This window comes from Diceros bicornis, chromosome 25 (assembly GCF_020826845.1).
Source record: "Diceros bicornis minor isolate mBicDic1 chromosome 25, mDicBic1.mat.cur, whole genome shotgun sequence".
NCBI classification, from domain to species: domain Eukaryota; kingdom Metazoa; phylum Chordata; class Mammalia; order Perissodactyla; family Rhinocerotidae; genus Diceros; species Diceros bicornis.
The window spans coordinates 8640748-8664759 of NC_080764.1; the positions used below are offsets into that span (position 1 = coordinate 8640748).

Genomic DNA, 24012 nt, shown 5'->3' on the forward strand with positions numbered 1-24012 from the left:
TTCCCAACAGCTGCAAAGATGTTCTCACCTGGGTTCCTCTGGGAACAGTACAGACTCTCCTTGGCAGCTGACTTCACCGACCAGCTCCGCTCCATGAAAAACTTCTGGCCCAGGGGGTGGCAGAGCCAGCGCAGCGAGTCAGGGACAGCACTGCGCTCAGGGCCACACAGGCTCTGGGCTCGACTGAGGAAGTAGCTCTGCGGAAGGACAAGATCCATGGGTGACACCAGGGTGGCAGAATGCTGGCTGCAGCCATCATGGGGCCATCAGAAAGCACCACCACGGCAGAGGCAGGCTGGGGAAAGAGCAACAGGAGGGCTGGGACCCTCACGTACCCGGAAGTAAATGCCACCACTGACACTAGGGCAAGCGGCTCTGGTGGAGCCTGCCAGGCTTGATGAGCAGGCATAAACCCCAACAGGAGTGGGGGCAGGGCCTCAAGGTACCCGTGGGACCCCTGCCGCACCCTGTCCTGCTGGGTCTGCCTAACTCTACTGGAATCTTGTTCTCGGCCCTGCTGGCCTTCAACCTACAGAGCTGAGGAGGGGTCTCTGTGGCCTCGCAGCTGCATTTCCACCCTCAGCCCCATGAGGGCCATGGTGTCCAAGCCAGGCAGCGTCCTGGAGCCTGAGACTTTTTCTCATCTGTCATTTTAATTACATATCTTTTAGGGTATTTTCAGGCCAAACTGTATTGTGCTTTGACTAATTTTTCATCTCTTTTACCTCTGAGTATAAAGAGTTTAGAACAAGCACACAGCAAGTGGTCAGTAACTGTTATTCACCATCATTGTCCACTAGAAAGTAACGGGGCAGCCCTGAGGCCCCTCCAGGACCCACACAGGCGTACCTGTGCATGTGTGTACGTGATGCCCTTCCCACCAAGGCTGGCCCTGCAAGGGCTTTGTCCAGCCCCCTGAAGAGACCCCCACACCATCCCTGGATAAGTCCTTGATGTGAACACTGGCCTGCGAGGAAGGGCCAAGAAAGACTTTGAAAGCCTCCTTGCTGGACAGTTCAAAGAATCAGTGCCCCAGTCTCCCAGGATAACATCACTGCAGGACCCCAGGAACAAGAATTGCAGGGACAATGCCATCTCTCCATGTTTTCATAAATTCCATCATTGTTTGAGTGAGGATATCTTTATTCTAAAACCCATGATTTGCAACCCATAAACCCACTCAATACAGGCCAGTCTGAATGAGGAGCTTAGCAGAGAAGGATGGGAGAGAGGGAGAAACACAAGATGCAGGGAACTCAGGGAGCCCAGAGGAGGGGCTGGTGGGCCAAGCCCGTGGACCTCCACCTTCACACTTCAACCCTTGCCTCCACAGTGAGGGCTGCTGTCTCCTTGTCTGGTTCAGTCTGATGGTTTTGACCTTTACTGGCCTCTAAGTAGCCATCAGCTAATATAACGGCTTCCGAAGACTTGAATGCCAGGGTCAGAAATAGCACCGCCAAAGCGCCACTCAAGGAAGACAGACCAAGAAGACTGCCTCTCTCCGGGGGAATCAAGAGACAGCTGCCTGAATCCGAGAGAAAATGACCTGGCCAAACTGCTCTACAGACACACTAACATTATCACAGCACTTAGAGGACCAGGTGGGGCATTTCACTTCAATCTCTAATCACAGGGCCAGAGGCACTAGTGGCCTTTCCTCCTCTTTGCTGAGCACTATATTTGAAAAAGGGTACTGGAGAGCAAATGTAGAGGATCCCATGACCTTCTCCTGACCCTGAACAAAGCACTCGCTGAATCTGAGCTTGTAACTGCGATGGTTGGAGAACAGCAGCTGAGGAGCCTGAACGGGATGGAGGTTGGGGGTGGGGTGGTAGCAATTCCAGGCCCTCTGAAGTCTGAGAAGCTCATAACAGTTGCCCCCAACTCACTCCCGAGAGTACGTGCCTGATAAGCCAAGGAGCCTGATGGCTGTTGCAGGGGAAACCGAGGACCACTGGTCCCTTAGAAGGGCCCAAACATCACCAACAGAAGCAGAAACAAAGCCCAGTTAGGTGGTATTGCAAGAGGAAACCAGAGAAGCCATTGAGAAAGTCATTAAGTTAAAATATATTTTTAAGCTTAATTCTTAAAAAAGAAAAGAAAAACCTTAGTTATAACAAATCTCAGTGGGACGGGGAGTTTTAGTAGTTTGAATTAATAAGAAATATAAATCCTGGGAGAGTCATCCATACTATGGCTTCTAGAAGTGAAAGTGAGAAAATAACTTCTGTTGTTCTTTTAATTTTCTTGGCATTATTAGCCTATGATAATTTGCCAAAATTTTACAGACACCAGAATTCACCCAAACTGGGGCCTAGGAGCCCCCTCCCCTATAACTTATCTGCTAACGGCCAAATTGAGCGGCTGTGGCCAGAGACTCAGAACTGCTTAGATCCTGAGGGCCAGGTCCCCTGGGCCAGTCCCAACTCCAGGCTGTGTCCTCCCACACCCATCTGACCCTATGGATCTTAAATTGCGTGCCAGGGCACCCCAATGAACTCGAAGGGGTGTTACTGGATACTTTACATTTTTGAGGTAAACACAGCAATGCTCAACATGAGTTGGACACCATGGAAACTACTAGATGGAGGTAGTTCAGTCTCAGTGTGAGACTACAGGACCCTCCTTTGGATGGTGTCCTATCTTTGTGCAGCTGAGTTTTCAAAGGTTGTTGTAATAAAAAGCAAGTGCTGTGTGAAAATTGACGTAACTATGGTTATTAAGAATAAAATAAAAATATTATTTCTTCTTCATTTCTGTGTTATTTTTTTCAAGTACCTACTAAGCTGTTAAGACATAAATATCTATTAAGATGTTTGTACTAACTAATTACCTAACAGAACTGTTAAGCATTTATTTTAGCCCAGGGAAACCATGAAAAAATTACTGAGATACAAAGGGTGCCATGAACCACGAAAGATTGGGAACCTCTGGTCTAAACCATGTTCACAGAGGCAGCCCTCTACATGCCCCGAAAGCCTGACTCATTTGCTAACTAAATATATTCCACCGCATTCAAAGCTTCTTTCTCTTTAAGAAAGTATTGGCTGGGTCTCTTAATCTATCCCCTCCCAAGAGAAGCAAACAGATGAGAGGGGCAGTTACTTTCCTCTCTTTTTCCTACCTTACTGAAAATACAAATTTGGCAATACCATTAATGTTCCAAGTATTGATGCCTTTTGACTCCGCGTCACTACCTCTAGAGATTTAACCTCAAGAGGTCTTTGTACCAGTGGGTGAGGACAGTGTGGGAGGGCGCTTCCTGCAGCACTGTTTGTAACCGCAAATACTGGAAACAACCCAAACGTCCATCAGCAGCAAACTGGCTCAATCAACGTGCGGGAGCACCAAGTACCTCTGTGGAACGATGAGGTGACCAAGAAAGAGGCCCAAGACTTATGGTGTAGTTGAAAAAAGCAAGTGGCAAATAGAGTTTCTGGTACCATCACATTAAATAAATTCTAATGCATATATGTTAGTACCTGCAAGGAAGAAAATTCTGAGGAAATACACATCAAACTATTCACTGCTTGTTAGGCATACCAAACGTTTCCTAGGGGGGCTCATTAAGGGAACCATTTTCCCCATCCTCAGCTGCCACACACGACTTCCTCAAATGGGCTCTCTAATTCTCTTTAAAGGGCAGCTCCATCTCAGCAATAAGGACAACCGAAACCCCAGTGGGATTTTTGGGATGACGAGATGATCCTAAAATTTATATGGGAAAGTAAAGAGCAAAACCTAATCACTGAAGCCAGAGAACTGACACTTCCAAATATTGATGCCTATTATAAGACTTGGCCATAGGGGTGTGTGGTGTTGGTGCACTGGAGCAGACTAGAGCGTCCAGAGCAGATTCATCATACATGGACACTTGATGTATGAAAAAGGTGCCACTCGGTGCAGTGCGGAAAGGACAGTCATTTTCATGATTCTGGGGCAGGGAGATATCTGCGTGGAAAAAAAGTAGATCTCACACCCCTACCCCCAACTCATACAAAAATCAATTCCAGGTGGATTATGGACCTATGTCTGAAAAACAAAAAATAAAGTATCTAGCAGATAACATAGGAGAATATCTTCATGACTTTGAAGTAGGGTCAAGATTTAACAAATAGGACATAAAATATCTAGCTATAAAGGAAAAGACTAATTATCTGGATTTCATGAACATTAAGAACTTGTCCCAGGGCCGGCCCCGTGGCTTAGCGGTTAAGTGCGCGCGCTCCGCTGCTGGCGGCCCGGGTTCGGATCCCGGGCGCGCACCGATGCACCACTTCTCCGGCTATGCTGAGGCCGTGTCCCACATACAGCAACTAGAAGGATGTGCAGCTATGACATACAACTATCTACTGGGGCTTTGGGGGAAAAAATTAATAAATTAAAAAAAAAATTAAAAGATGATTAAAAAAAAAAAAAGAACTTGTCCTCATCAATCGAACCATTAAGAGAGAGAACAGGCAAGCCACAGAGTGGGAGAAGATATGTCCAAAGCCAATATCCAACAAAGGATCACAGCCAGAGTAAAGAGCTCCTTGAATCAATAAAAAGACAGACAGCCCAAATCAAAAATAAGGAAAAGACTTGAACAGGGTTTCCACAAAAGAGACTATCCAAATAGCCAATCAGCTATCCAAATGGCCAATGAAAAGGTGTTCAACATCATTCATCAACTGGGAAATGCAAGTGAAAACTACAAGGAGATACCACCAGAAGGGCTGGAAAACCAAAATGGACACTTTCAAGTGTTTGGTGAGGATGCAGAACAACTGGAACTCTTCTACACCACTGGGGGAGTGGAAACTAGTACAATCACTTTAGCAAACTGTTAGGCAGTGTCTACTACAGCTGAACCTCTGACCATGCTACTCCCAGAAATGCAGTCACATGTTCACCGACAGATGAACAAGGACATTCACAGCAGCACTATTCATCATAACCAAAACCAGGAAACAACTCCAAAGTCCACCTACGAGAGTCTAGTCATACAATGGAATACTATAAAGCAATGAGAATGAACAATCTGTAACTACACACAACAACATAAGTGAATTTTACACATGACACTGAGTGAAAGCAGCTAGACACATATGGTACATACTGTACCACTCTCCTTATATAAAGCCTCAATAGAGGCAAAACTTCTGAGGTGATGGGTGGCGGTTACCCTGCTAGAGGACTTGGGGGAGGGGCAGTTTGCTGACTCCAAGGGGTCCAGGGAGGCTTCTGGGGTCTCGGTTCTATTCTGTTTCTTGATCTGTCTGCTGGTTATATGGGCGTATTCACTTTGTGAAGTCACTGAACTGTGTATTTACAAATTGTGTCCTTTTCTACATCATACTGTACTTTAGTATCAAGTTTACAGGAACAACAACAGGCAGATTAAACTATGGGACAGAATTCAGAATAATGCCTCTGTTGGGGCAGGGTGAGTGGAGAAGGCCTGCAGAAGGCTTCCGGGGCAAGGGGAATGTTCTACTTCTTGATCTGGGTGATGGTTATACGTGTGAGTTCACTTTGTTAGAATTCATCAAGCTTATAAGTTGAAATGTGTGCATTTTTCTGTATGTATGTTGTATTTTGATAAAATTAACGTCTTCAAAATACTTTCGGCGGGCAGAGAAGTTACAAGTGTGATGACATAAGCCCAGAGCACTAGGACAAATAAATGGAAGAGGGGGGCAGCCTGGCCAACGCCTACTGCTCTCAGCCTACATTCCCTTTGCCCAGAAAGCCCCCCTGACTTCCCCTAAGCTGGAGTCAGAGTCCAGGGTGCCCTCCAGGCAGCCGGATCAGCCCCACCCTTGCACTTATCCCGCTGTCCTGAAGGCCTGGTCATTGTCTGGATGCCCTACCAGACTGTATGCTCCCTGAGGACAGGGCACATGTCCTGCTCATAGCTGTATTTCCACTCCAGGAAGTGCCTGGCCCAGAGCAGGGACTCAGTAATGTTTGCTGAATGAACATCTTATCTAGGGTCACGGAAACAGGGTCGAAACATGGAAAGTACACTGGGCTTTCCCACGCCCTCTGTCACCTAGACTACTGTGATACACTTCAAGAAACGTCAGTGTGACCATAAGGCACGTTCCTGATCATTGTCAGCTCCTCAGTGCTGTTACTGAGATACGGAAACAAACGGAGACGTGATCACTCTGTTCTGAACACAGCTGATGTACTCAGCATCCCACCCAAAGTGGGCACTGAATAAAATATGCCTGTTTCTGCTGGAGCAAGAGAAAGCCCGAGTCAGCAGATGCTGTGAACTAGTTGATAACAGGACTGTGAATTATCCAATTGCGAATTCCCAAGGTTGGCTCCATACCAGGCACCTTGGAGGAGACTGTTAACCACAATTCCCCTCATCAGGTTTGACCTGAGCTCCTTGCAGACATGCACTGTTTTCCATTTCTTGATCCATAGTGCTGTGATCGACACAACCCAATAAATATCTTTTGAGTGAATAAAAGAACCAGGAAACACAACCAGAAAATTCCAAGAATTTTTATGACCACTTGAAGAGCAGAAAAGTCACGTATTAACCCCGAATATGGGTCACTCTATATCAACGAATCAAACTTCTTACCTCAGGGCACCAAAATGTCCAGCCTATGCTGGTAAGGGCCACGGGGGAGAATTCTGGTCTGTTTTGTTCACTGCTGGAAGTATCTGTAGAATGACTCATTGAATAAATGTCTACCCCTCTAGGTGATTAGCACTGGAGGGCAGGGCCCGCACCTATATTTGCATCTTAGCTCCTGGCTGGCGAAGGCACTCAGAGAAGGTTCGCAGAAGGGAACTCACCGCCAGGAAGCCCAGCTTGCCTCCACATCGGGTCTTGAGCCCCATGGCAGCAGTCAGATGGATCTCAACCAGCATGCTTGGCGGGATTTTTTCCTCTGCGCATTCAGCCAGGTTCACAGCGCACAAAGCCACGTGTACATCTGAACAGGCAGATCCCGCAGGAATCTTCCCTATGGAGGGCAGAAAAAGACACTAATGTTGACAGATGCCCCAAACTCAGCTTTTTCCTGCTTCCTCTAGCACAATCAGAGCAACAGCAGAATCAAAGGAGAAAGGACGTGAACTCTGATCAGACAGCCCTGGATAGGATGCCAGGCCCTGCAACTTAGTAGTTCTTTCTACCTCCCAGGTTGTTGAGGACAAGAGAAAATGCACATCAGGACACACAGCTCTGTAAAAACAGGAGTGGTTATGATTGCAGGTCATTGTACGGAACTCAGAGGCCTGCACTGCAACATTTTCCAAAACAGTGTCAACAGCACAGCCACGTTCTGCTGATACAGTCCTGAGTCTCCAAACGTTGCAAGAGAGGTAATGAAAAATTTAAAAATAACTTGATTTGACTTCGTTTTCATTTAAACAGACCCCACGATATATAAGCACACACCCTTTCGAGGGGGGAGGTAACACAAAACTGAGCAATGACGGCAGACACATCTTGGGTTAGTAGGTGGACAGCCATGAAAGGCTTACTACACCTTCCTGCACGAGGGCTGCACAGCTCATCTGGGGTGACCCTGAAGTCAGGGGCCAAAGTGCCCTTGCACAGGCACGAGGGCCCATCAAGGCTCTGAGGCTTTCACATTGTCACTTGCTTTGGTCCTCACTACAGGGCCGGGAGGTAGCCGGGGCAAGCGGTCTCCTCACTTTGCTGAGGGAGAGGCTGAGCCTCAAGGGTCGCCCCATGTCAAAGGTCCAGGTGGTGGCCAAGCCAGGCGTCTCAACCTCACCCAGCCCTGCATGCTTCCCACTGGGGCACCCTGCCCCCCCTGGTCTTTTTATTAGAGTAAGGAGACCTCAGCCTCTGTACTTCACTCTGTACAGATGACAGGTGTCAGTCTCCCCCAGGAGGCACCACTGAACTTTCTCCTTTGGGGGAGGGAGGGTAGAGGGCAGTGTGGGAGCCATGCTTCAGTCACCTCTGTCCCCTCAGTGCCTTGCACAGGGCCTGGCCCACAGAGTGCTCACGGAATGACTGACATACACTGTCCCAGCTGGAATTCTCCAGAACTGAACAATTAGGAGGACGCAGCTTCCTCATCGGAGACCTAGGGTAGAATGAGCTCCATCCCCCAAGGGCATACTGAGGGGCAGAGAAGAGAAAAGTGGGGAAGATCTGCAGATAGGGACCCTCTGCTAGACTCTACCATGATCTCAGGTGCTAAACCCATACAGCTGGCCCCACTGTCTCGTCTCCCATTCACTCCTCCACCCCTGGGGCTGGAAGCTCCCTCACCACCTTCCTGTTACCACTGCCCACTGTCGCTTTTTGGCCCTCATCTGATCAGTCATTGCAGCAGCAACCTCCCTTCTCGAACCCTCCCTGACTTTGCTCCTCCCACACCAAGCCTCTCGGCTTCTCCTGCCCTCTCTCGGGCAGGCTCCCCCCAACTCCCTGTCCTTGGCCTGCCCTTCACATGTAGGCATACTTCCAGATGCCCTCAAGGGTCCACTTTCACCACCAGCACCCTCATCAGCTCCCAAGGTTTTCACCCGTAGGCCAAAGACCCAGCTCCCTTTCTTGGACTGCGGATCCAGCATGTCCACCTGCCCACTGAATATTTCCCCTCGATGTCTCACAGGCAAGTGTCCCAAAGGGAACTCCTCCTCTTCGCCCTGGAAAATTCCTCTTCCTCTTGTTTCCCTCACCTTTCTTGGTGGCAACACTGTTCACTCAAACTCCCAAGCAAGAAACCTAGGAACCACCGCAGCTGGTCCTCTCCTCACCCTCCATATCCAGTGATTCTCGAGTCCTGTCAATCCCACCTTCCATTTTCTCTCTGTCCGTCCTCGTGTCATCTCTCCTCTCCACCTGCATTAGCTCCTATTGGGCCTCCCGATGCTGGCCTGAATCCTCTCAGTCCATTCTCTACCTGCCATTAGAGTGAACCTTCTAAACTCCAGAAGCACAAATCTGACGATGTCATCATTTTCTGAATGCCTTTCACTGCCCTCCTTCCATCACCCTCCCCTTGCACAACTCACTCCAGGACTACTGAAGCACTCTTCTCAGGAGCCAGCCCAGGTGGGGCTCCTCCTTGGGAACATCCCTCTGTCTGGAAGGCACGTCCCCTTCTGCAGAGCTGGTGAACTTGATGCATCCTTCCATGCAAAGCCAAGACTTTCCAGAAAGCCTTTCCTGAAACCCTCCCTGACAAGTACCCCTCTCTCCCAACTGAAGCCTAATCCTTCTGCTACCTCTACCACACTGGACTTTAATTCACTTGCTGACCTGTCTGCTTCTCTATTAGAGCAGGAATTTGTTGAAAGAAATAAATGATCATATTTCATTGAACCTAAGATGCCATCAATTTTGTTTCACCATTAATTTAAGTACCATTAAGGAAAAAACACTGCCAACTCAACCATGATATGCCATTGTGTAGAGTAACACAGCCCAAGTGTAGAGATATTCCTATGAAAACACATGCATCTTAATTGATGAACTAAAGTAACGAGCCATCTTTACAGCTATGGATGCAGGTGGAAGGTTTGTCTAACCATTCTAAAAGCAATGTTCAAGGGGCTTCAACCAGGGCAGAAACTGGCAAACCCAGCCCGGGTAGAGAGCTGACACAGGGCCCCTTGAGGCAAGCCAGGCAGTGGGGGCCACCCCTCACCTGTGATGTGCAGCTGGTGCAGCCTGTGATAGGCCAGGGCTGCATCCCGGGCGCTGGTCTTGGCTTCATCCTCGAAGCCTGCTGCGGTGGCCGGGGTGGCCCGCCGGTGCTGGAAGACCTTCTTGAGCAGCCAGCGCACCAGGCGCAGCTTCTGCAGGCTGTAGCGGATCACATTCCAGGAGAGGCTGCAGGCCAGGTCCAGGCGGGAGGTGGGCAGTGCACGGCCCAACACTGACAGGCAGGTTTGTAGGTTGGCGGCGGCAGCCGCAAAATCCCCCTAGAAAGTAGCAAGAAGGTGTGATGCTCACTGGCCTTGCTGTGGCCCTTTTGTTTTGCATTAATAAAAACTTTTACTCTTTCTTCATGCCCCAGATTGTTAGATGCTCACTGAAGAAAATCTAGGAAAATTCAGAAAGCTACAAAAAAGTAGAGAGAAATCACCTGCAATCTTATCCTCCAGAAAGAATGACTGCTGACATTTTGATATATTTCCTTCCGGCCCTTTTACTAAATTGGGATTGTACTGTGTTCTATCTTTGAGCAAATACTATTCAGAGTTTCCCACAGTAGCTTTTATACATAAGATGATAACATGGATTTAGATGAACTATGTGATCTTTTAGGCTTTTAGGTTCTCAAAGTGTGGTTCCTGGAGACCAGCAGCATCAGCCCCTGGGATCTTGTTAGAAATGCAAATGATTGGAGCCTGCTCCCCGCTCCCCCACCTACTGAATCAGAACCTCTGGGATTGGGGCCTCCAGGTGACTGCGACGCCCGCTCAAGTTTCAGAACCAGTTTTAGGCAAATACACACAGCTAAATTACCCTAGGATCTGGATGAACTACTTTTTGCCAACCTGAGGGGGTCTAATAGAGAGTCTATGCCCTGTACTGAAGACCTCTTTCTCTGTTTCTCTCATTAAGGGGGCTAGAAGACTCAGGCTACACAGTCTTGGATAACGGAAGTAAACGCTCCTCTCCGTCACGCAGTGGGTATGGTACCTGTACTTTCCTTCCTGCATCATTACAGGAAAGCGGATCATTACAAGGGGAAAGTGGATGACAATGCTCTGAGAGTGACAATCTCTAAGGTGGTGGTGGTGTTTTTCCAGCCAGGAGAAGCACTTGTATTTACAGATTCCAGAGGAGGTGGGCCTTTCTCTGTGTCCCCTAGCTCCTCTTCCCTGACTTTCCCATGAAGCTTGGCTGTTCCCAAGGCTCAGGCTTTGCTCTTGCTTCTTCCAACTCACCAATCCAACTCTCCCAGCAGATGCACAGTGTCCAACACACTCTGGTCCTGATCCGTCTCAGCCCCCATGGCCTGCCTCTGGTTACTTCCGACTGTGCAGGACCCTCTCACAGCACTTCCAAGCAACATGGCTTGGACAGAGGCCACCACATCTTCTAGCCTCCCCCATCTTTGAGTCAACGTCACTGTCACTTTCCTTCCATTTTACATTTCAAATATTTCCTGAATTCATGCCTTTCCTTTCAATTCCAGGTCCTTGCCATCTCTCACCTGGCCTATTCTAAGAGCCCCCTAACTTGCTTCTGTGCATTTCATGTCTCCCTCCTCCAACTCATCCTTCACACAGCTGCCAGAGCAACAATCAAAAAATAGACCTGAACCTGCCTCCAGGATTTACATTATACATCTTGGGATACTTTTGTCTGGGAATAGTCCCGCTTCACGGGGTAGGCCCCCAACAACCACATCTATATTCCAGTAACCACAGTCCCCGGCATGACTGACCAATCCAGGCTGGTCAATCAGATTTTCTCTTGTGGGCACTGCAGCTTGCAGGAGGGGTGAGCAGGCCCATGATTTACTGCTGCTGAGGAGTGTTCTGGTTCTTGTTCCTACTGAAACGTGGATGTTTAACTCTTCCATGTTGTGAGTTGCCTCAGAATCGTTCCCATAACCTCTCCTTTGTTGACTTCAAAAGAAAACTTTCAGCTAATTTTCCTGCTCAAAAACCTTCCTGGTTCTCCAGAGAATTGGGAAAAAAGCCCCAAATCAGTCACTAGTCAAAGACATCTCCAATTTGGGCCCTAGCTACGCTGCCAGCCTTAGCCCTCACCTTTCCCTGGCATATCGTACAGTCCAGACATATCCATCCACTTGCTGGTCCCCAAATATCCCGTCTATTCATGCCTTCTTCTCCACCTGGAAGGTCCTTCCTGCCCTTGACTGCTCTGCTCAAGCCCCAGATGCCCTCAGCTAGAACTCGGCTCTTCTGCCCCAAACTCCTACAGCACTTTATTCTTCCTCTGTCATACTACAGACTACAGGTCATCTCGTGTCCATGGAATTATTTACACATAGGTGCCCTCTGCTCTGCTGCCCTGTGACTGTTAGGGGCAGGGTCCCTTCCTCCTCTCGCCCCCATAAGCACCTACCACAGGACTATACACTGGGGTATTCAATATAAGTTGCTGAGTTATTGGCTGAGCCTGGGGGAGGAAAGGGAAAGGCAGACAGCAGAACTTACCCTGGCAAGGTCCAGGTCTGCCTGCTTCCGGTGCCTCCAGAAGGTGACTGAGGAGCGCGAATGCGGCTGGATCACTGGCTCCCCGTGGACCAGCAGCTTCACAAAGACGCTCAGGACAATCACACCATTTACCAGCCATAAGAGGAGTGTTGGCATCATCCAGTCAAACCAGCCCCCAGAACCTAAAGAGCAGCATCTCAGCTGAGCCTGTGAAGAAGGGCCTCCTGGAGCAGCCCTGGGAGATTGCAGGGTACCTGACTGACCCCAGGATTGTGTCAGGAAAGAGCCTTCTACCTCATTATCAGAAGAAAGGGCAGATAACAAGATTGCTTCATTTAGTAACAATGTCTAAGTGCTTAGGACAGGAATAATCCACCGTACAGGCAAATCTGGAACAATACTATAGCCTAAATAGGAACCTGCAGCCCTTGTCACTATGGAGCCGAGTGCCAAAAAAATCTTTGTTAGCCAAGGAGGGTTAGGCCATTGGTTTCCTGACTCAGGCAAAAAACACCACATCCTCCTTCAAATGGGTACACCTCCCATTCCCCCGCCCCACCCCCATAATTACAGCAGTGCGGGTTCCTGATTGTTTTGTCTTTTTTGACTGAACGTGGGTTTGCCCTGTTACTTCCAAAATGCAACTTATGCCAGTCCCTGTCAGATGCCAGCAGGTGGGAGCCCACTACAAAAGCCGTTTGGGATGTGGTGGACAAGCCGAGCGATTTGCACACAGGTCCCTTCTCTTGCCACAGCAGTCCACCCACGCCCAGGTGGCATGAGGGCCCCTCCACATACCTGACTCAAGTGACAGTATGCTACGGCCAGAGCCTGAGTATGGGTGCTGGTCAGAGTCGTGGGCCCCTCCCCATTGCAGCAGGGCAGTCAGGGGGTTAAAGGAGAGGCACAGGAAGGTGAGGACACACAGCAGAATTCGAGAGCGGTCCACCATGCCCAAGGCTACGGGAGGAGAGTCCGGCTCATCTTTGACCTTCAAAACAGGGCCGCGAGATTGGAATGAATACTGCATGGGTTTTTACAGCATTTTACTCATATATATTGGGAAACAGATTGTGAGATTTAAATTCAAGATCATTAAGTCAGACGGAAATGAAGCCAGGAGGGAACTAAGTCCACCTCTCCAACCGCTACTCAAACACTGGTGCACTAACTCTATTGCCGCCTGGGAAAGGAACACGTCCCAGGAGCAAAGGTGGATGAGCTCTGCTTTGAAAACAGAGCTCTATCACAAAAGAAACACACCACACAATTCTGTTTCTATGTAATTCTACAACAGGCAAAACTAATCTAAAGTGACAGAAAGCAGATCAGAAGTTGTCTGAGGCTGGAGAGGGGTGTGTGAACTTCCTGCAAAGGTGTACAAAGTAGCTTTGTGGGTGACGGTTACATAAGTGTATACATTTGTTAAAACTCATCGTACTGTACGTACTGTACGACATGACTGTATGATACTGTAAAATAGGAGTATTCTATCACATATACATTATACCTCAATAGAGCTGGTTAAAGACCATCTTCAGTGTGGATCTACCTAAAGGAGTCTGCCTGTTCTAAAATCGTAACACTGCTTTTTTTCCTCCCCCATTTCACAGAGGGAGAACTTGAAGCAGAGGCCGCCCGCCTGGAAAGCCTAGAGAGGGAGCGAGGGAGGCTGGAGCCGGATCTCCCCTGAGTCCCAGTGTGTACATGCCACACCACTCCTTTTCAAGATTTTAAAACCATTTGAAAACTTCTGATGATTCAGACACGTACCTAATACAATGTTAATGTCATATGGCCTTTTGTTACCAAACAGAATCACGTTAATAAAATATTTCAAAAATAGAGCTTCCTTAGTAAAATTAAGTACATGATACAATAAACAGCTTGGTCAGAAACATCTGCTAGAAGGAACTTTGTGCTTTTGCAGTCAGAAATGGCCAATGTCAACATACAGTGCAGAACCCAGTGGTCTCCACAGATTCCCAGAAAGATCATTAGGCTGGAGCCTCTTTTAACTAATTCCATTAAACAACAATTGCCAGGGGCTTTCTTCCACCATTAAAGGCCCTTGGTTGGAATGTTATTTGTTAGATTGCAAACTGTAACCATTTCTGGAAGAGGACCCAGAGGCAGCCTCGTCCTAAACACACCGATCAACCTCACCAAATGGTCTTACCAGGCCCATTACAGGCGGAGGGAAGTAATGAGGCGCCTACAGCAACTCCCAGCACCCAGAGGACGGCTGCTGTGTTCTTGTTCAGGATATGGCCCTTATTCCTCTCTGATGGGCTCTTTCAGCAAGGACCAGTTAAACCAGACTACATTTATCCAGTTAAACTGACTCTGGGGGCAGAAAGTAGGGGCTGTATTCTCCTTGTTTATTCTCAAAGACCTGGCTAATTTCACAGAATTCCTGTTCTTCTGAACAGGCCCTCTGAACACCTGGCCTGGCCCTGTCTGCGGCCTCCCCACTATTAACTTAGGGGAGATGGGAGAGATTCTAGGGGTCGGGAGCTTTTGAAACCTCATACCTTTGCATCATCCAACAGAGGGCTTCCTGGCTCAGAGTCGATGGAGTAGGGAGAGAAGCCAGCCTGGGACCCCGAGTCAGAGGCCGGAGGGGACATCAGAAGGACATTCTGATTAAAGTCATCGATCTTCAGGTCCACGTCATTGTCTACCAGGCTGCCTAGGTCGATGCCCTTCAGGAACTCTGCAAAGAAAACCCCACCTAGCAAACAGCCTGTTTTCACAGAGCCCCTCCCCGGGCCCGGGCTGGGCTGGGCTGGGAGGGGGGTGCATGGCCCCTGCTCCTGCTTTACCCTTGAAGGCACTTCGTATACATCAGTGCCCTCTCAGTACCCAGCCAGACTTCCCCCAAAACCGGAAGGTCTGACGACCCTTTTCTCAACAGGTACACTCACTGTTTTTCTGATTTGCCAGCTTTAGCACCATGTTCTCCTGGCGCAGTTTATGATTGACTTGTTGCAAGTATTTGATGTAGTCAATGGCCTTCCTCAGAACGCCAGACTTGTGCATCTGGGAAGGTAGATGGGTGAAAAACACAGTGGCATCAGTGCAGGCTGCACAGAGAAGAGAGCAGAGGCCCAGAGCCCGTGGGGTGAAAGCGTGGCTCTGGACTGGGAGGTGCTGGGTTCAGATGCTGGCTCTCCCACTAATGAGCTGTGCTATCCAGGACAAGCTACTTGATCTCTCTGAACCTCACTTTCCTCCTCTGTGAAGTGGGGATAATGATAGTCTACGGATCACAGGCTTGCAGTGAGGGCTAAATGAGTTAACATGTGTAAAGACCTTAGCCCCTGGGCCAGTACATAGTGATACTAAATAAATATTAACTATTACTTCTACTTCCTATAATAATCCTAGCATCAAAGCAAACTTTTTTTTTTTTGTGAGAAAGATCAGCCCTGAGCTAACATCCATGCCCATCTTCCTCCACTTTATATGGGACGCCGCCACAGCATGGCCTGACAAGCGGTGCGTCGGTGCGCGCCTGGGATCCGAACCTGCAAACCCCAGGCCGACGAAGCGGAGCGCGTGCACTTAACCGCTTACACCACCAGGCAGCCCCCAAAACAAACTTTAAGAAAAACAAAAGACAAACAAAATCCAGAGCATTGCTGGATGGTTATCTTTAGTAAAGGTATACTAGTAACTTCTCAGATTTGTAGGCTACAAGGAAAATGAAATTTTCTTTCAAAATAAAGGTGAAGATAAACAGATAATAGGTAAAATCTCCTATGTGCCAGAAGACACACTTATAGAAACACCAGAAATACATGAAAAATCAAATTCCTCTATTCGCTGTTGGTCAAAGACCCAATCTGCATTTTGTCTCTTCCCTAAAAGGTGAAAATATTGCTAGCCGCCCCTGAACACAATTAAATATATGCCAAGAACGCCATCAGCTGACTCCAAAGCACACACAATCGTGTACGTGGCCCCAGCGAGCAACAGGCATCTCTCTGCCTATGACGCTGGGGTCCATGATCTCTGCAGAGCAGAGTCCAAGGTCCAGGCAGGGCACTGCCTTACCAACTCCCACCAGTCCCTTTATGTTAGTTAATATTTTTTGTGTGTGAGGAAGACTGGCCCTGAACTAACATCTGTTGCCAATCTTCCTTTTTGCTGAGGAAGATTAGCCCTCAGCTAATATCCGTGCCCATCTTCCTCTGCTTTGATTATGGGACGCTGCCACAGCATGGCTTGATGAGTGGTGCGTAGGTCTGCACTCAGGATCCGAACCCGCAAACCCCGGGGCCACCAAAGTAGAGCACAGGAACTTAACCACGACGCCACCAGGCTGGCCCCTAGTTAATATATACATATTTTTTTTTGTGAGGAAGATCAGCCCTGAGCTAACATCCATGCTAATCCTCCTCTTTTTGCTGAGGAAGACCGGCTCTGAGCTAACATCTATTGCCAATCCTCCTCCTTTTTTTTTTAACCCCCAAAGCCCCAGTAGATAGTTATATGTCATAGTTGCACATCCTTCTAGTTGCTGTATGTGGGACGCAGCCTCAGCATGGCCGGAGAAGCGGTGCGTTGGTGTGCGCCCGGGATCTGAACCCGGGCCGCCAATAGTGGAGCGCGTGCACTTAACCGCTAAGCCACCGGGCCGGCCCAATATTTTATGATCTTGAAAAACACCAAGATGCTTTAATAAGAAAGCACTTCTAACTCTTCCTGCCTTCATTCAGCTTGGGCCTGGGACTTCCCTAAATTCCCACAGCAAAGACAGGTAAAGGGGAGATGGTGGGGCATGAAACACCATTTTGCTTGGCACCTACCTTGGCATCTGTCCCCATGACCAGGTCCTTCAACTCAATGATTTTGTCATTGATGGAGGAGCGATACCGCTTCTCAATGATGTTGTGTGTCGTCCGCCTTTCTCCTTCTTTGGGGGGCTCGAGCTGCTTGACTCCCCCGGGGACCTGCTTAATGGGCACTTTCTCTTGCCCCATCATCACAGGCATTGTGGTCAGAATGGTTCCACTGCTGCCCACCAGGGTCTAGAACAGGCACAGACACAGGGCAGAATGACCCCTTGGTTAGTCTGAGTAAAGCAACCTCACAACAGGAACCTGCTGGCCTTGGCCACGTGGCGTCACCTGTCAGTGCTCTGTGTGGTCCCTTCTCGGACACCTTTCTCGGGTTAATTAAGTCAAGAAGACTTAGGAGCCACAGTACCTCAGTTACCACGCCCCTTTCAGAATCACTGTTGATAAATCACACCACAATAAGATTAATGTGGATAAATATATCTTAACCTTTGACGTAGGAGTGCCAGAAACAAGTCAGAGGACTTCTGCTTTGCTGTCAAATCTTTAACGACCTTTGAGCTCGCATACAGCGCACCACAGCCCATTGGCCCTGAGGAAAACTTTCTCCTGGTATATGACACATTATTTCTTCTCACATAACAGTGAAGTAACTTACTGCATTTCCTTATAGAATTTGGCCATCAAAAAACTCAAGGGCAGAGCTGACACTCAATCAGAGTGTCATTTTATTAAATAAATAGGCCAACCATAAAGGCTACCCCTTTTTTCCCCTCAACTCTGCTTTTCCTTCTCTTTGTTTCCATTTTTACTAATTTTATTTTCTTCAATAAATGGCCTCAACAGGCAAATGGTCAACAAACAAAAAGCTGCTCAACTTCACTAGTCATCAAGAAATAATTCACACATAATAAAAAACACATTTTTTTTTTGTGAGGAAGATCGGCCCTGAGCTAACATCTGCCAATCCTCCTCTTTTTTTTTTTTTTTTTTGCTGAGCAAGACTGGCCCTGGGCTAACATCCATGCCCATCTTCCTCTACTTTATATGGGATGCCGCCACAGCATGGCCTGACAAGCAGTGCATCGGTGTGAGCCCGGGATCCGAACCAGAGAACCCCGGGCTGCCGCAGCGGAGTGCGTGCACTTAACTGCTTGCGCCACCAGGCCGGCCCCCGCCCCCCAAAAACACATTTTAAGTGTACAGCTTGATGAATTTTTACGTATGTATATAATGTGTGTAACCAAGATAACCCAGACTCAGACCATTTCTATGCCCTTAGAAACTTCCCCATGCCTAGTCCCCACAGTGCCATAGTCCCCCCATTTGTAATCACTGCTCTGACTTCTACCACTAGAGCTTAGTTTTGCCCCTTCTTGAACTTCATATAAATGGAATCTTTAGCATGAACTCTTGTGTGATAGGCATCTTCTGCTCAACATACTATTTTTGAAGTTCAGCCGTATAGTTGTACGTATCAAAGTTCTTTTTGGAAGAACATTCGGGTTGTTTCCAGTTCTTGGCTTTTATGAATAAAGCTTACTTTCGAAGTTTGATTATCCTTTTACTCTGTCAGACTCTCTTCCACAAGATGTTGAAAGTGGCTGAGACCCTACAACTAAAGGATGGGTGCCTTCCATGTCCCTTACCTTGGAGCCCCCTCCCCGCCTGGTGGGCCTAGGCTCCTCAGAAGCCAAACCTCCATCAGCAGGACCTAAGAGGTGGATGGTCCTGTGTGGAACAACTTCCCAGGAACTGGGGTCCTTTGCTGTTCCTCTCTCCCTCATAGACCCTCATACTCCCAAATAACATGCGTGAGTGATACTTCTCAAAGGGGAAAAAAAAAACCGAAAGGGGGTAACATTTGTAATTTGACTGACACATTCCATAGAGCTTCGCACCTACTCAATGTGTAGAGGCCTAACACCTCCAAGAAAGCAGGAGGAGGGCAGAGGGAGGAGGGCAGGGGGGAAGGCGGCTCTTACTGGTACTTGAAGGGCAGCTGTCTGGATGGGGGTGGTGAGGGCAGTGAGAGCCGGGTTCTGGACTGCCGCCATGACAGGGCTGCCATCTGTCTTTAGCGTGGTCAAAACGAGGGAATCAGTCTTGATGATCTGAGGCTGTACCAGGACCTGGATGGAGAAGGAAGGAAAGGAAAAGGGAGGTAGCATTATTTTTCTATTTTGCATTAGCTTCTTTCAGTATTGACCCTCCAAGAGAGAAAGAGAAAATAAAATTTTCATGAAACTGAGAATCAAAAAATAAAAAATCTCATAGAAGCCATTTCAAATGCTGGCTATTTGTACAGCTTGACTACTGGGTTGAGGGGGAGACAGTGACTATAGCTAAAGAAGGTTCTGGTTTTAAGGATGAAAGCCTTCAAGGAGAGCAGGGCCAGTGGTCTAGCAGAGCAGGCACAGCTTGGGGTGGATGGGGGAGGGAAGAGAGGTCTGATTTTGGACAGATTCAGGAAAGTCAGGAACATGGCTGAGAAGCAAAAATGATAAACTTGGATTTTTTTTTTAAAGATAAATTACTTTGTTAGTAAGAAAATACAGTCCACTATGACACATGACGTAAAAACATTCTGACAAATTTCTTTCCAGTTTTATACCCACTATACGTGTAAATGAGTTAATACCCTGCATTTACTGGGTCTCTGTGAGAGCTCGTGTACATCTACAAACATGACCTCAGCCAGGCCTTTACACCAGCTCAGTGGTGCCTCTCTGGGCCCAGGCACCCCTGCCCGCCCTAGTATCTTCAACCAAGGACCAGGCGACAGCCCCAACCAGTGCCTCCTGAACCCCTGCCAGCCACCTACCGGGACCTGCTGCACCTGGGGCGCAGCAACTGTCTGCACCGTGGCCGGGGCGAGGGTCTGCAGCGTGCCATTGGCTGTCTGCGTCAGCACCCGCTGGGCCTGCACCGTTTGCACCTGCTGCTGGATTGTGACTGGCTGCACCTGGGAGGACGTCACTAGGCTTTGGACTTGAGGCTGAAGGACTTGGGAGAAGAGGAGAAAAAAGTCACATGGATGAAGAATGAGTTCTGTGTTACTGCAGCTGCAGCAACAACTGAGGACAGAGTGCCTCATAAGGATCCCCACTCCCCACCTGCTGCTGAGGAGATGTGCACAGCCATTTACAAGCCGGTCTAGATAACGAGAACATCCCATCGGGGCTGCATCAATTTCTGAGGGAATGAGTACAAATTCTTTTATTTCTCTGGGTGCTGGGGTGGAGGTAAGGGAAGCTAACCAGCAAATGACTACCGCCAGCAAGGGAGGTGACAGATGTTAAGAACCAACAACTCCCTGGGGCTTCATTTTCTCCCATGAAATGGATGGAAAGTGTACTTTGGGATGACTGTCTCAGCTTTTTGCCTTGATGCCTCTCCCTAGCCCCTAAATCCTCCAAGCCCACTGAAGAACTGTCAGATGCTTTGAAATTCAAAGCAATACTAATCCCACCCAGGGTTCCCCACGGATTCAGAGGGAAATCTGATGAAAAGGCTTTGGGATGCAGCACAATCCAGAAAGTCGCTCGTTCACTCAACACACACTGAGGGCCAACTGAGGCCTGCTATTCAGAGATGTAGCACCTATGTTAAAAGTCGTGTTCTTCTCCATAGTGGATGCTTGAGAGATGTTTGCTGGATGAATGGTTCTCAACCTACAGGTGCCCAGGCTAAGTGTCAAGACTAATTGTATTCAAGCCTCCAGCTCTAGTTACCAGGAAAGCCCTGCGTCTACTATGCTTGCTGGATTCTTTGACCAAGTATCCTCGAAGCAGCATAATAGGTATTAAGGTATTTGAAGAGAAGGAACGTGAACTGTTCTTGCATCACTGGTCTTACTGCTAATTACCAAAAACTCATTCAGACAGGACCAAATTGATAGATTCTGTCATTCCCAAAGAGGACAGAACTATTTACAGTCTACCTTAGAAATGTCTGCAAACTGGCACATAAACTTTTGAACCAATCACGTACTATCATATCTGACTTCTCAATCACCTTGAAAGCTGGTAGCTGCATTCTGGTATATCAAAGGCTGCTGGATAATCCTCGTCTGGGGAGTGGTGCTGAATGTCGGGGTGATCATTACCGTCTGCGGCTGCAGCTGAGCTTGAGGCTGGGGCTGGGGCTGGGGACGGGGCTGAAGAATGGGAGTTGCCCTCGGCGGAGTGGGAACCGTGGTGGGGGGAACCTTGACCTGCAGGGCTGGAGCCTGGGGGGAGGCAGCCGAGGGAGAGAAGGAAGGTAATGGGACCTGGCTGAAGGACCGCTGCATCGGGGGGTCCCCGGCTCCGCCACCGCTGCCACTGCTGCCCCCGCCATTGTTGCTGCTGTTGTTGCCACTACCACCACTGCCTGGGAAGGAGCTGCAAAGCTGCTCTGAGAACAAGTCCGGGAATTCTCCCACTTGATTGCTGACAAACTGCAGCATCTCTGTGAACAAATGAAAAGGAGTCATTTTATTGCCATCCAAAATATATATTAACTTTCAAATTTGCTTAAGAAACTGAGGCAAGAAAATCCAATGGCTTTCCCAAGACCATATCACAAATGGGTTAAGAAACCCTCACCTCTCTATGCGGAATCACCTGGACCAAGATGTCCAATCAAGACATGGCAGGACAGGATTTCATCCATTCATGTTCTTTTCTCTCCTCACCCCACCTCCAGGCCCTTTCTACCCACTTTCCTGATTGTTTGCATCAGGCCCAACAGGAGCTACCTCTGTGCTAGGTGAGTGTTGCTTTTGGAGGGTACTGCTGGTCTCATGTTACAGTTGGGGACACTGGGGCAGAAAGTGGGTAGTCACTGTCCTAAGGCTTTGGAGTTCAGAGGCCACCTCCAGTCTCAGCACTGCTCCCCAAGGCACAGCAGGAGTCATGTGGATCTGGCTGCAAAGCTGTACCAGACCCTAACTCTCCCTCACCCCAGGCAGCCTTCCCTCCTCACCACAGGCAGGCTCTGGGCCTTCTCTCCAAGATGGGCATAGCCCTGGGCACTGTTGGTACCCTCAGGAACACTCAAGGATGATGAAGCTATGGCCTCTGACTCATGGATCTTTAAAGGTGGAATGGATGGAAAGATCATATATGAAGTCCAGAACAGGGAAATAACGTGGCCAAGGTCACACAGCTCATCAGGGCACAGCCAGGATTAGAACCAGTTCTCTACCTCCCAGCTTCGTGTTCTTCTACTGCACCACAGGGCATCCACTGCCAGAAGGTCAGGGCAGAGCAGCCCGGGCCCTGGACTCCATGTTTTAGAGGGCCCACTCTGGCCCTCCGCTGGCTGTGTCCCTTCTCTCGGGTAGCATTCTGTGGGGCCAAGGGGATGTGTCCACCTAGAGACCATGCTCCCGTTCCAGATTATGCTCTAAGTACCTGGGACTGCTAAATTCCCAGCCCAAAGGGCCTCAAGCCTGCTTCCAGGGCCTCTTCCCCTGGTTCATCTTCCCAAAGGTTTACCAAAACCCAACTTAATCCACAACTAACAACTCATCTCTCATGACTCCTTCCTCCTCATAGGGCTGGTCCCCACCAGGAGTCTGGGGGCTGGGGGTCCTCAGCTTTGTCCCAGGTGTTTTCAGATCTACAATTCTCTACACTGTCCACATTCCCTCCTCTCTCCTCTCCAATACATTCCCAAGAAGCTACTGCTTGTTCCTGAACTGTGGCACCCTCCTTTCCAAACCCTCAAGGCCACAGGATACTCTGATTTGGTCACAAAAAAACCCAAAAAACAAAAAACACCATCCTCATTCATTCCCCCAAACCTCCACCAGCAAGACCCAGGTCTCTAATAGTATGTGCGTGTATGTGTGTGTGTGTGTGTGGGGTGGTCTGGGCTGTGAAGAATCTTACGTTAGGCAGGCAGAAAGCTACTGGGGGTTTCTAGCGTGACCTCCACGCAGGATAATTGGAGTTTAGCAGTTCAGCACTATAAGTGTCCAGTCAGTTCAACCTGCTGGCAAAATAGCATCTCACAAGATCAAATGACGACGTAGTAGTATTATTTCCCAACATCTTGACACACTGCTCTGTCCCCACTCAACCTGTTGTGTAAGGGAGGGAGAAATGGGCAGATTGCCACAGATACTGTAACTTGTACCAACCAATTCCAATTCCTGGTAGATGATTAAACTAGGAAATGTCCTCAAACTCAGAAAAAAATGTAAACAAAACACAATTTAGTGCTGACACGTTCCAAGTACAACACAAGATTATAAAAACCTTTAAGAAAATGATTAAAGAGAAACCTAATAGTTTGTTGAGCTTTTCTCACAAAATCTCGACTCTGGGGAATCAACAAAGAGGCTTGCTTTGTGAGCCAAAAGAACGTCACTCCCTGGCTGATTGTTTTAATCCACAGAAAGCTAAGGAGGGTAGAAGGCAAAAGAGGCCAGAGGCCTGGAAGACAGACACAGGCTTTGGCACTAGGCGGGTCTCAAGGGGCCCACCTAACCAGCTGTGTGAAGGTGGGCAAGTCACTTCTCTCTACACCTCAGTTTCCTCATCACAAAAGGCTGCCTTAAAGATATTCACTTGGCTTCTTTGTTGTGAGGATTAATAAGATAATTTATGCAAAGTGCCTGGTGAGGGGCAGGCCCTTGTAAAGGTCCCTATCAGCGGTGCTCCTGGAGCACCCACTACCCGAGCACTTGGCTCCCCTTCTCTCATCCCGTTGAGAGCTCTCCAAAACGCTTGTGGGGGAAGATGTGGGTTGGTCTGGTGAAGTAACCTGCAGAGGTCACAAAGCTTAGTTCACACAGCAGGTTAAGAGCGCGCAGGCAGATGGAATACGACTGCTTAAATTGAAAAAAAATCCTTTCAACCCACATATGACAAGCTCCAGGGGAGCTATCTGCAGCCAGGCAGATGGGCACTGTGCTGAGCGGCCCATTAAGACGGAGCATTTGAAGGAAGAAGTAACGGGAAGAGGCTCTTTGAGCCACTGCTCCAGCAGGGCACACAGGGCCTCCCCGGGACCCCCTGTCTGTAGCGACAGAGAAGGGGAGGCCCTGCCAACTGGAATGAGGCCTGGAGGAGAGGCGCAG

The 24012-nt window shown here is 48.6% G+C and overlaps 1 protein-coding gene across 1 annotated transcript in view; it reads right to left on the reverse strand.

Annotated features, from left to right (window-relative positions):
• The window catches only part of SREBF2 (sterol regulatory element binding transcription factor 2), a 60421-nt gene that overhangs the window by 13738 nt on the left and 22671 nt on the right, over positions 1–24012 (reverse strand). Inside the window, exons 2-12 of the mRNA XM_058568239.1 lie at positions 20958–21392; positions 19765–19946; positions 18926–19072; positions 16950–17171; positions 15063–15177; positions 14670–14851; positions 12934–13126; positions 12136–12317; positions 9645–9921; positions 6805–6974; positions 29–197 (exon numbers count right to left, since the gene is read on the reverse strand). Of these exons, the coding sequence (XP_058424222.1) occupies positions 29–197; positions 6805–6974; positions 9645–9921; positions 12136–12317; positions 12934–13126; positions 14670–14851; positions 15063–15177; positions 16950–17171; positions 18926–19072; positions 19765–19946; positions 20958–21392 (2274 nt within the window). The remainder of the gene's footprint in view (positions 1–28; positions 198–6804; positions 6975–9644; positions 9922–12135; positions 12318–12933; positions 13127–14669; positions 14852–15062; positions 15178–16949; positions 17172–18925; positions 19073–19764; positions 19947–20957; positions 21393–24012) is intronic.